Source organism: Sinohyriopsis cumingii, chromosome 1 (assembly GCF_028554795.1).
Source record: "Sinohyriopsis cumingii isolate HCF-2022 chromosome 1, ASM2855479v2, whole genome shotgun sequence".
Taxonomy (NCBI): domain Eukaryota; kingdom Metazoa; phylum Mollusca; class Bivalvia; order Unionida; family Unionidae; genus Sinohyriopsis; species Sinohyriopsis cumingii.
In genome coordinates this window covers 148,122,475-148,136,560 of record NC_142961.1, presented here as the reverse complement: position 1 = coordinate 148,136,560, position 14,086 = coordinate 148,122,475, and the positions used below count along the sequence as shown (strand labels likewise).

Genomic DNA, 14,086 nt, shown 5'->3' with positions numbered 1-14,086 from the left:
CTATACATGTATGTACCAATGTCTTGGTACAAAATATTCATGCTTTACATGTATGTACCAATGTCTTGGTACATACTATTCATGATATACATGTATGTACCAATACATGGTAACTATTCATGCTATACATGTATGTACCAATGTCTTGACACATACTATTCATGCTATACATGTATGTACCAATGTCTTGGTAATATCTTGGTAATACTTTTCAAGATATACATGCATGTACCAATACATGGTAACTATTCATGCTATACATGTATGTACCAATGCCTTGGTACATAATATTCATGCTATACATGTATGTACCAATGTCTTGATACATACTATTCATGCTATACATGTATGTACCAACATCTTGGTAATACTATTCATGCTATACATGTACCAATACATGGTAACTATTCATGCTATACATGTATGTACCAATGTCTTGATACATACTATTCATGTTATACATGTATGTACCAATGTCTTGGTACATACTATTCATGATATACATGTATGTACCAATACATGGTAACTATTCATGCTATACATGTATGTACCAATGTCTTGGTACATAATATTCATGCTATACATGTATGTACCAATACACAGTAACTATTCATGCTATACATATATGTACCAATGTCTTGATACATACTATTCATGCTATACATGTTTGTACCAATGTCTTGGTACATAATATTCATGCAATACCTGTACCAATGTCTTGATACAGTAACTATTCATGCAATACCTGTACCAATGTCTTAATACAGTAACTATTCATGCAATACCTGTACCAATGTCTTGATACAGTAACTATTCATGCAATACCTGTACCAATGTCTTGATACAGTAACTATTCATGCAATACCTGTACAATGTCTTGATACAGTAACTATTCATGCTATACATGTACCAGTGTCTTGATACAGTAACTATTCTTATTATAAGCTCATTTTTTTCCCTGTTAACTTTACATTGTCAGAATCGTTCAATATTCCCCGATACTGAACGTGCACGACAATACACATATAGCATTCACGTGAATAAAGGAACTACTTTCTATTGTAAACAAACAATGATGCAGACGCACTTTTGATTTGTAAACAAATCATATACAGTCGCATAAGAGGCTCTTTATGTTGTGGTTGTTTAAATTTGTTTCTGAATGCACTAAAATATGTTTCGTGGACTGCAATAAAACCAAGCTGTTTTGGCACATTCCGCGTTGATACAATGTTACAGATTTAGGCTAGCTACATTATATAAAAGACAGAAGATTATGTCCTTACAAATAACATACAAGTGACAAGGCATATACTGTCTTCTTTATCTGGTGATAAGAATGGCAAAATAAAATATACTTACAGTTTTACATCCTGAATTTCCTCAAAATGTTTTTTCTTAATTCTGCAAATCCGAATTACATGAGCCATGTCATAGGTTTTCAATCTGGATTACACATTTCAAAATTGTGCTGTAATTTCGATGATAAGTGCAATTGCATCCTCCTTACTGCACTCAAAATGAAATAAGCATCAAATTCCATAGTGTCCTTTTGATAATTGCAATTGAAAGACTTCATATTTTTCCCACGTTATGATTTCAAACATTCAATGACAGAAACAGAAACACATTTGCAGACGTAAACAAGCTTCTCCCACGCCACTTCAATCCGATGTATTTCATGTATAATCTGCACAGATGAATCCAGTCCAAAATCACAAACTTTCATCGAATTGAAACAAAATACCAAAATATATTCATTCCAGATCAAATGGAAAAGTTGTTGCAATGCGCATTCATTCACAATATGACTGCAAATTTCAATTTTAACTAGACACGCCATTTTCTTTCAAAAGTTATGTCGAGCGCACGACTAAGTTCAAATTTATCTGGGTGGAGTTATGTGCGCATTAATAATGATGTCATTGTGTAATGACAAATCTGCACTTGTGTATTTAGTTTGGAATACGGCATTCATTCATTTACATTGTTTCTTTTAGTGTATTTTGTTTATATAATTAAACCTTAGGTAGAATAAAAAAATGAGCATATAATAAAAAGGTTACGCATTTGTATGGGAAAATATGAACTCGTTTTGTCGGAAGGATATACTGCACTCACAAGTTCATGCAGTATTCCATCCAAAAACTTGTTTATATTTTCCCATTCAAATGCAGTAACCTATAAATACTAAACATGTACAAATATCTTGATACGGTAACTATTAATGATATGCATGTATATACCAATGTCTTGATACAGCAAATATTCATACTATACATGTACCAATGTCTTGATATGGTAAATATTCATGCTATGCATGTACCAATGTCTTCATGCAGTAACTAATCACACTATGCATGTATGTACCAATGCATGTTTCCCTGCATAAAATCAAATATTAAATATGCAATCACAGTTTTTTACTATTTTTTATTTAACATACATTGACTGAATATGGTAACTGTGCCCCTGAAGCACAAGCTTTGCACCACACACCTGTATGAGGTATATGTATGCATAATTTCTTCAATTAAATGACTTGTTGTATCATGGTGCAATATATTACATATTACAATGGCAATCTGTGAACTCTGACCTTCATGTATATTCATGTGGGGTTTCATTATTATACCAGAAAGTGCTGGACACAATTTTTTGTCATGGCGATGAACATGATGTCATGGATGGAAACATATTGAACTTGTTTCAGACAATGTCTAGATATGCCCACATGTTTGTTTAAGTCTGTATACAAAATAAAATTTGGGAAAAGCCCAGGAGTTAATTAAGTGGTATAATTGAAAATATTATAATATTCACAAACTGATAAAAATCCAATCATACTTGCTAGTATTATCATGTTACAATAACTAATGAAAAACAGAGCTAAAACCATAAAATCAATATCAGAGTGCTGATTATCAAACTGTTCATTGGAATGCAATTATATACAAAGTCTGGTCAAAATTCACATGTATCTGAATAAACACAAAAATACAAGCAATGACCTCTGACTTGACCCACCAAAATGGGTTTTATTTTTACAATTCCTTCAGAACAAAACAGATATGCTGATTCGGCATTATTTTCAATAACAGTTAAATACTGCAAAAACTGTTTAGTGAAAACCTGATGTTAATGCCACCATTCATGTAAGAGAAACAATTATAAGAAGATTTTAAAAATGGTCAATATGGCGCCATGTCGGAGGTCAGATGAACACCATTTGATTCAGAAGGAGCTCTATATTGCTATAATGGTGTTTTATTAGAAGTTTCGAGACAATTCGACCATTTCATCAAAAAAAGTATGAATATATTGATTTCTTTGATTTTAACAAGATCATTCAAAATGTTCCTCCATAAAGTTTCAGCACACATTGCATGTACCATTTAAAACACTGTCTCACACATTGCATGTACCATTTAAGACACTCACACATTGCATGTACCATTTAAAACACCGTCTCACACACTGAATGTACCATTTAAAACACTGTCTCACACATTGCATGTACCATTTAAAACACTGTCTCACTGCATTTTGCATGTGGATGTGGCTACATTCTAGTGGTGTTATAGTTAATTTCTGAACAAATCAATATTTGTTTTTTTTAAAAAAACAAACAATTCGAGAAACAACAATTTCAAAACTTTAACCTTTTAAAATTATTTTCTAAGTAAAATATTGATGCTGTGATTTCAAGTAATAGTCAAATTTCTGCTAATCTTTGTGCAGATCTCTGAATACCAATTTGGAAATCTTAAATTCACTATAAACTTTGGAACTGGTTTCTCCATAATAAACTCTTAGTGAGAAAAGGAGGTTTTCATGCACTGTGTACATCTTTCATTTGTTACATTTTGGATGTTAGGTCAGCACTCTTTTCATGTAAGGCCAACAAGACATCGTAAGCTGACCATCCATTCAGGAGAAGTAACGATAACAAGATTTTCAAGATGACTGCCATTGCTGATACAATGAATGCCAGATAAGCATCATAATGATTTAGATTAAAGTTGACAACTTAAAAAGTCCTTAAAAAACTATGTTGATATGTTCATCCATTCTGGAGGAGTAACCAAAACAATTTTTTCAAGACGGCTATCATAGCAGCCATACTGAATATCCAAGGATCACCAGTTTTCCTTTTTTTGACCAACTAGACTTTGGAATAAATTTGTGTGTAAAATTGCATGGTATTCCCCCAAGTAGTTAAGGAGGAGTAGTGATAATAACCTTGTGCTAATGGACCGATGGCCAACAGATCATCCCATAAGCTCTTCTGGTCTATGAGAGACAACAGACCAGATGATGGAAATAAGGCTATCACAGAACCTTTTCTCATCTATGACCAGCAGAGCTAAAATAAACAAGTTATTTTGAACGGTCCTTAAAGAAACATATTTCTTTACTTCACACTGAAACGATATAAAAGAGTAAGAATTGTTTCCACTTGTTAAATATACATCAAACCCATTAACATTACGATATCATCAGTCCCTTGCATACCTTCCACACTGGTGTATAATCATCTCCAACAACATACTTATCAACAACCTGTGCATCAAATGGGTGATAATCTTGACTACAAAATCTGAAATTTGAAGTGAAATGATATATTGTCCAGCTCTTTAGCAATAATATTCTTTACTCTAGCTATTTTTCCTTTTCATTATTTCCTGGATTAGGAATATAGGTTAGTTCATAAAGATGTTTTTCTCTACAAAACATAAAAATAATACAAAACTGAAACATTTTTTGGAAAAGATCACATACAAAATGACCTAAAACATATAAAATTAATAAAGACTGAAAATTATATATTCCAAAGTCAATCAATTATAATTTTCTATAATACAGTGTTACTTGAATGGAAAAATTGTACAGAGAACACTTCTCAAATTATGTTTATTGAGCAAAAAGTAATTATCTTCAAGCAAAGCAAACTTCAGCAAATTGATAGCAATTATACATACAGTAAGAAATGAGTATTTTTACCTGACTAATATATCTCCCTTCACAATATATATTCTCAAAGGATCAATGGAAGTCAAAATAGTGTAGATTCCAATATCAAATTTCCTGCACAAAGAAAATATATTTGTTGAAAATTTACGATCAGGATGGAACCAATAAATAAAAAGAAATTAATAAAAGCAAAGAGAGTTGACCAAAACTGAATGCTGAAAACTGAATGCTGAATTGATATTCATAGAAGTTTTTCTTCATTGAAATATAAATTTTCTACAGATTTTAAAATATGTACGAGTTTAGGATATGATCACAAAATATTGTCCTGAAAGCTATGGATAATTTCTTGAATAAGTACAGTGACTTGAATATTGTCCTGAAAGCTATGGATAATTCCTCATATAAGTACAGTGACCTGAATATTGTCCTGAAAGACATGGATAATTCCTCGAATAAGTACAGTGACCTGAATATTGTCCTGAAAGCTATGGCTAATTCCTCGAATAAGTATAGTGACCTGAATATTGTCATGAAAGATATGGATAATTCCTCGAATAAGTATAGTGACCTGAATATTGTCCCGAAAGCTATGGATACTTCCTCGAATAAGTACAGTGACCTGAATATTGTCCTGAAAGCTATGGATAATTCCTCGAATAAGTACAGTGACCTGAATATTGTCCTGAAAGCTATGGATAATTCCTCGAATAAGTACAGTGACCTGAATATTGTCCTGAAAGCTATGGATAATTCCTCGAATAAGTACAGTGACCTGAATATTGTCATGAAATCTATGAATAATTCCTTGAATAAGTAAAGTGACCTGAATATTGTCATGAAATCTATGAATAATTCCTTGAACAAGTACAGTGACCTGAATATTGTCATGAAATCTATGGATAATTCCTTGAATAAGTAGTGTTCTCCTCTCCATTTCAATCCTTGTGGGAGACACAAAAGTGATCCACATTAAAAGTGATTAATATCTAAACAAAATGGGTGAAAGAAGAGCAAAAAACATAAAATATAAAGTATTAATTTATGATGTGAAACTACATTACAATTACTTCTCAAGCACCAAAGGCTAAAATTAAGTGACATACATTAAATAGCAATAATAAAACAAAATTAACTAATTTAATGGGATTCATGACCTATCTGTTGTATATGCAGGGAAGAGCTATCCTGAGGGACTCTACAGTCCCACTGTGTATGAGAACAGATCAAGAATGAAACCCCAAACTCCATCCATCCACTACTAGCTGTCAATCAAATGGTCTTTATTCCAATTCAAATGGGGGGCCCCCGAGTGGCTGAGTGGTCTAAAGCGGTCACCATTACGGATCACTGCCATCTCACCTCTGTCTGCGTCAGTTCGGGTCTTGGATTCGGCTAAAGTGGTTATGTGAGAAAGCTTGCCAGTAGCTTCTCGTGGGTCGGTGGTTCTTTCCGGGTTCTTCCTCCACCATTAATACTGGCCGCCATGTATAGCCTATCTTGTGCTGAAAAGTGGTGTTAAACCCTACAACAACAACAACAACAACCAATTCAAATGGGCCACATGCCAATACTGTCTCACAAAATCTTTGATCCATTACACAACATCATTTGTTGCATGAGGCTGCACTGACAAAGAGACCTGCTGCCATAATGGTTTGACACCTAGATAGCTTTCACTAAATAAATTCAGTTTAGTTTTCATCTAATTTGCATGAATACGTCACTATCAACCAAAACATTCCTTCAAAAAAATGGTGACATTTTCTCAATAAAAGTAGTGCTATACTAATGAATAGGTGTGGGTATCATGATTCTGGTGAATCCTCAATTAGTGTTATGAGAACTGCGATTAAATTATGCAATAATATACAATTATCAATGCTAGTTATCACATTGATTTGTCCACTGAGGCTGGACATTTATTGGGGGCGGGGGCTTGAACTCGTCAGTAGAGTAAAGGTGTGAAGTTTAAACTCAAAATAAAACAAATTAAATAAAAGTTCCTAAAAAGGACTTATGCTTTACTGAATAAAATGAATTTTCCAGGAATCTATCATGTCTGTTTTATCTGTTCTCTATGATTTCTTTAATTGCTGTGTATTAAAACCATCTCTGATATTCTTGAGAAACTCCAACATACCAATTTGGTAATTTGCCAGAGTCAAAATGTTGACCTGTAAGTGCAGTACAAAATTCTTTGTCATGACCTTAGTCTTTGAAACACTTATAATGGATAGAAGCTCACTGACACTGACTCTGACTACATGCTAAGTATGATTAACTTAATAAATAATATTTTATCCTGTAAGAAAGAAAAAAAAACAATGTACTGAACTGGGATCATTCAAGGTATTCTGACAGATATATCCACAATATGGATTTGAATTTTTTTTTGTTTGTTTTATCATGCCAGCACAGCAAAGAAACCTAAGACCAGACCTTGACCACAAGGTCAATTAGAACAGACCTGATTATTCCTGAACAAATGCAGTTACCAAATGAATTCATCCAATCCATGCTGTGTTTTGTTGTATGAGAAATGCTTAAATATTCATGTCCACTGTATGAAGAATTAAGATTTTATTTATCCAGCTGGATATATCATTGGCTGGCAGGTAAAAGCGGCATCTCCAGAAGTTAATGTTCTGATGACAGTCTACCACAACATGCAATTCTGTGCAACTCATAAAGTTCCATCTCAGCTAAGCCAATAGTACTGTGAATGAGTTATTCCCACAAAATCACTGCTACAATAAGAAACGTGTAGTTTTGTCCAAAACGAAAATGGTGTCAGTCAGACCTCTAGCATAGCTTTCATGCTGTTGTTTTATTATTTTTGTTACTATTGTTGTTGTTGCATTGTTTTTATTACTATTGCTGTTGTTGCATTATTTTTATTACTACTGTTGTTGTTACAAATCTTTCTAGATTTACATGATACATTTTACTTCAATTTTGATTGTTTGTTGATGCATGTATTTATAGACCAAAACTTTTATGTAACATTTAGGTCTTGTTATGGGTTTGGTTTTAGGAAGTGCATTTCTGAGAACTGTGAGACAGGGGGTACTGTGTGTAATTTAAACTTGTGGGAATGAACTTTTCTCTTATTTTAGCAGTGACTTTGACAAACAAATTGCCCCATCGTGTCCATGAGGAAAAGCACTTAACTATGATTCCTTCTGCATCATATAGCTAATAATGTGTTAACAGTGCCATTAAAACCAACAAAAAAATGTTCTACATTAAAGTTGAGATTTATGTACTTTAATTTATATTTCTGTCAATGAAATTTAAAGTAAATCAGACCAGCTAATTTTTTTCTTAATTTCATCACCAACAACAAATTGGTGTAAATTATTGCTTTCTAAAACTGTGCTGACTCTTGAGTGCTTTGTTTTGCAACCCAGTGGTAATCACACTGCAACATCTAGTATGCATTGAATGCTTGAAATGAAACTGATTTATGTCATTATATGCATTCCAAGATTATTCTTTAAATAACATGATCAAATAAGTCAAATGTTACAAGTCACTTTATAAAAATGTAACTCTATCCAAAATACAAAACAGGAACCTCAATAAAAATGGATTGGATCTGACATGTAACCTGACCACTATGCCAGTCATCTTGAAAATCTTATTACCTTTTCTGCTGAATGAATGGTTAAATTGGCATTAGAGCTTCACTAATAAGACTTCTTATTTTATTTGTAGTTGAGCCTAGTTAAGAAGTTACTCAGACTGCCAACATGGCCATAAGATATTCATCTTAAAAATTTGATCACTGATTCTGCTGAATGATGGTTGTTTGGATTTTTCACAAAAGACTTAAGATATTTTGTTGTTTTTAAATGAAGCCAATCTGACTTTCTATATTGCCACAATGGTGGATATCTTTAAAACCTAGTTATTGCAACAAACTCAAAAGATATTACATGTATAGAGACTAAATATTTTTACAATTGTGGAGTTTAGGACAAAGTAGATATCAAACAAAATCCTTTATTTAAAACCCTATGTCACCGTTCAGTCATTAAGAAGCTGTGATAAGATTTTCAAGATGGCTGCCATGTTGGATGTCAGATCAGTAGATTTTTCATTCTGGGACCAAAAACACATCATAAGAAGTGATTCAGTGAATACCCCATATCATCATAACAAGTCTTTCAGTGAATACCGCATAGCATCATAACAAGTCTTTCAGTGAATACCCCATATCATCATAACAAGTCTTTTGGTGAATAACTCATAGCATCATAACAAGTCTTTCAGTGAATACTCCATAGCATCATAACAAGTCTTTCAGTGAATACTCCATAGCATCATAACAAGTCTTTCAGTGAAAACTCCATAGCATCATAACAAGTCTTTCAGTGAATACTCCATAATATCATAATAAGTCTTTCAGTGAATACTCCATAATATCATAACAAGTCTTTCAGTGAGTACCCCATAGCATCATAACAAGTCTTCCAGTGAATACCCCATAGCATCATAACAAGTTTTTTTAAGTGAATACCCCATATCATCATGACAAGTCTTTCAGTGAATACCCCACAGCATCATGACAAGTCTTTCAGTGAATACCCCATAGCATCATGACAAGTCTTTCAATGAATACTTCATAGCATCATAACAAGTCTTTCAGTGAATACTCCATAAGATCATAACAAGTCTTTCAGTGAATACTCCATAATATCATAACAAGTCTTTCAGTGAATACCCCATAGCATCATGACAAGTCTTTCAGTGAATACTTCATAGCATCATAACAAGCCTTCCAGCGAATACTCCATAATATCATAGCAAGTCTTTCAGTGAATACCCCACAGCACCATGAGAAGTCTTTCAGTGAATACTTCATAGCATCATAACAAGTCTTTCAACGAATACTCCATAAGATCATAACAAGTCTTTCAGTGAATACTCCATAATACCATAACAAGTCTTTCAATGAATACCCCACAGCATCATAACAAGTCTTCCAGTGAATACCCCATAGCATCATAACAAGTCTTTCAGTGAATACTCCATAGTATCATGACAAGTTGTTCAGTGAACACCCCATATCATCATGACAAGTCTTTCAGTGAATACCCCATAGCATCATGACAAGTCTTTCAGTGAATACCCCATAGCATCATGACAAGTCTTTCAATGAATACTTCATAGCATCATAACAAGTCTTTCAGTGAATACTCCATAATATCATAACAAGTCTTTCAGTGAATACCCCATAGCATCATGACAAGTCTTTCAGTGAATACTTCATAGCATCATAACAAGCCTTCCAGTGAATACTCCATAATATCATAACAAGTCTTTCAGTGAATACCCCACAACACCATGAGAAGTCTTTCAGTGAATACTTCATAGCATCATAACAAGTCTTTCAGCGAATATTCCATAAGATCATAACAAGTCTTTCAGTGAATACTCCATAATATCATAACAAGTCTTTCAGTGAATACCCCACAGCATCATAACAAGTCTTCCAGTGAATACCCCATAGCATCATGACAAGTCTTTCAGTGAATACTCCATAGCATCATGACAAGTCTTTCAGTGAATACCCCATAGCATCATGACAAGTCTTTCAGTGAACACCCCATATCATCATGACAAGTCTTTCAGTGAATACCCCATAGCATCATGACAAGTCTTTCAGTGAATACCCCATAGCATCATGACAAGTCTTTCAATGAATACTTCATAGCATCATAACAAGTCTTTCAGTGAATACTCCATAATATCATAACAAGTCTTTCAGTGAATACCCCATAGCATCATGACAAGTCTTTCAGTGAATACTTCATAGCATCATAACAAGTCTTCCAGTGAATACTCCATAATATCATAGCAAGTCTTTCAGTGAATACCCTACAGCATCATAACAAGTCTTCCAGTGAATACCCCATAGCATCATGACAAGTCTTTCAGTGAATACTCCATAGCATCATGACAAGTCTTTCAGTGAATACCCCATATCATCATGACAAGTCTTTCAGTGAATACTCCATAGCATCATGGCAAGCCTTTCAGTGAATACCCCATAGCATCATGACAAGTCTTTCAGTGAATACTCCATAAGATCATAACAAGTCTTTCAGTGAATACTCCATAATATCATAACAAGTCTTTCAGTGAATACCCCATAGCATCATGACAAGTCTTTCAGTGAATACTTCATAGCATCATAACAAGCCTTCCAGCGAATACTCCATAATATCATAGCAAGTCTTTCAGTGAATACCCCACAGCACCATGAGAAGTCTTTCAGTGAATACTTCATAGCATCATAACAAGTCTTTCAACGAATACTCCATAAGATCATAACAAGTCTTTCAGTGAATACTCCATAATACCATAACAAGTCTTTCAGTGAATACCCCACAGCATCATAACAAGTCTTCCAGTGAATACCCCATAGCATCATAACAAGTCTTTCAGTGAATACTCCATAGTATCATGACAAGTTGTTCAGTGAACACCCCATATCATCATGACAAGTCTTTCAGTGAATACCCCATAGCATCATGACAAGTCTTTCAGTGAATACCCCATAGCATCATGACAAGTCTTTCAATGAATACTTCATAGCATCATAACAAGTCTTTCAGTGAATACTCCATAATATCATAACAAGTCTTTCAGTGAATACCCCATAGCATCATGACAAGTCTTTCAGTGAATACTTCATAGCATCATAACAAGTCTTCCAGTGAATACTCCATAATATCATAGCAAGTCTTTCAGTGAATACCCCACAACACCATGAGAAGTCTTTCAGTGAATACTTCATAGCATCATAACAAGTCTTTCAGCGAATATTCCATAAGATCATAACAAGTCTTTCAGTGAATACTCCATAATATCATAACAAGTCTTTCAGTGAATACCCCACATCATCATAACAAGTCTTCCAGTGAATACCCCATAGCATCATGACAAGTCTTTCAGTGAATACTCCATAGCATCATGACAAGTCTTTCAGTGAATACCCCATAGCATCATGACAAGTCTTTCAGTGAATACTTCATAGCATCATAACAAGTCTTTCAGTGAATACTCCATAGCATCATAACAAGTCTTTCAGTGAATACTCCATAATATCATAACAAGTCTTTCAGTGAATACTCCATGTTCAGAAGATGATCTGTTTCTGAGAAGTAGTGATAAGATTTTCAAGATGGTTGCCATAACAGCTATATTGGATGTCCAAATGGCACCAAGTACATATACAAGCAACAGAACCCATAAACGAATGTGTTTTGCCTCTGTGTGTGTAAAGTTTTATTATAAGGTAATTTTCTATGCTTAGGTTGCATAATATAAGAAACAATATTAAAGGGGGTTTGATCTAGATGATATGAACAGTGTCCTTCAAACCTAAGAAAGTATTATACATACATAAGTATTTGCATTATTCATGCAGTTTAATTTATTGTATACACTTATAAAGAGATAAGTTGGAAAGAAAAGCTACATGTATGTGCAGGAACCATAAATGTATCTATTTATGAAGCCATACCATAGACTTTTTGCAAGACTTAATCTGCTGTATCAGCACTTTGGCAAGAAGCTGGTTAAACCTTACCTGCCATCAATAAGAAGAGGTTCTGACACATATTCTTGTACAAAGCTTCCTTCAGATTCCAAATCAAGTTCTACAAAGAAAATATAAAAAATAATATTTGAAGTAAAATGTTTTTCTTTCTTTTACAATACTTGCCTGACTATAATATGTTAAGAACACATCCATTACCTTGCAATTCTAGCATTCTCAAGCTTAGAAAATAATTCACCATGTCTTTTTACTTGTTTACCATCAAAAGTGCTAAGAAATCATCTGTTTGCTGAGGTGAAGTCAGAAACGAGTGGACTCACCTTGGATAGTGGGAATGGTGCCAACACTTATCAGTCATCAGTTTCTACTGCAGCATGCTTTTCTAGAGATGTTTGTTTTGTTTTTGTTGCTTTCAACAGTATTTAACACATTAGTGCCCATATCATGCAAAAGGAAATGGGAGTCAAGCGTCTTCCAGGGATATGATTGCAATGAGTGCTTCAGAGGGTGTGCCTATATTATAATTGGGCAAGTATTATCAAAGAACCATGTTTTCAAACGAAAATTAGTTTCTTATCAAACTATAACACATTAGGAGATTAGGTAAGATGTGGAAGGAGTTAATGAGTATATTTTCAATGAAAAGTTGATTTTTTTCTCCAAGCATAAACATTAAGAGATTAGGTAAGAGCTTGTGTGCGTTGCATTCCTTTACTCCCCCAGTTGTCCTTATCTCTGCTCTTTATTACAGCAGCAGCTTCAAGTTCATGTACTTGTTTTGGTTAGCACATGGTCTTAAGCATGCATGCAATTTATATTTGTTTTAAATCTGTTGCTGAATATCCTTTTGTGCTGCCAATACTAATTTTTTCCTATTAAAATATGTTTCTTCAAAAATACTTATCCAATTATAAAACCTTAGAACTACTACTACCTTGCAAACCAGCCATCAAAGGCTAAAACTTCTTACCTGAAAGACAAGTTATCTGCAAACCTAAGTGGCAGAGTGATTTCCCCTTGATACAGGAATTTGCACAAAAACCCATTAATACTTAGTAACTACTGGAGCAGAAGGCATGGGATGGTGTTTGAGGTCTTATGATTGGGTAAGGTGGTGCTCTACAGTTTCGCATTTTGCATAGGGTTAGGATTTTAAAGAAAAAGAATTTTCCCAGCTTTCCTCACTGGTTATACTGACAATTTAAAAAAGACCTTGTATATCTTAGGTATAATTCAAAGAACCTTTAATTCCCTTTATTTTGGTGTATGATTGATGGGTGTAATATGGGTTATAAAGTATACAGCTTGGCCTTACTCCAGATGTGCACCTTTCAAAAAAGTGCTAGCTCCACTTGGTCATTTTCACTTCCTGAACTTCAGAGGTAAATTGTATAAGAAAGAGCCGATAACTTTTTTTTACATTTTATATATTTGGTAATTCATTCACTGCACGTTCAGAAGCTGGTATTGTCTAGTCTGGCAAAATTCATTTTCCCTATTTTAATAGCTGCTATGGATAGCATACTTTAGACTAATCTA

The 14,086-nt window shown here is 33.8% G+C and overlaps 1 protein-coding gene across 2 annotated transcripts in view; it reads right to left on the bottom strand.

Annotated features, from left to right (window-relative positions):
• Positions 1-14,086, bottom strand: part of LOC149808117 (putative tubulin polyglutamylase ttll-15) — a 90,200-nt gene that overhangs the window by 36,791 nt on the left and 39,323 nt on the right. For both annotated transcript variants that reach the window (XR_016424058.1, XM_089973552.1), the window contains exons 6-8: positions 12,578-12,647; positions 5,005-5,088; positions 4,516-4,600 (exon numbers count right to left, since the gene is read on the bottom strand). Coding sequence is in view for 1 of the 2 variants with exons in the window: in XM_089973552.1 (XP_089829678.1) it covers positions 4,516-4,600; positions 5,005-5,088; positions 12,578-12,647 (239 nt within the window). In the remaining variant the exon portion in view is untranslated. The remainder of the gene's footprint in view (positions 1-4,515; positions 4,601-5,004; positions 5,089-12,577; positions 12,648-14,086) is intronic.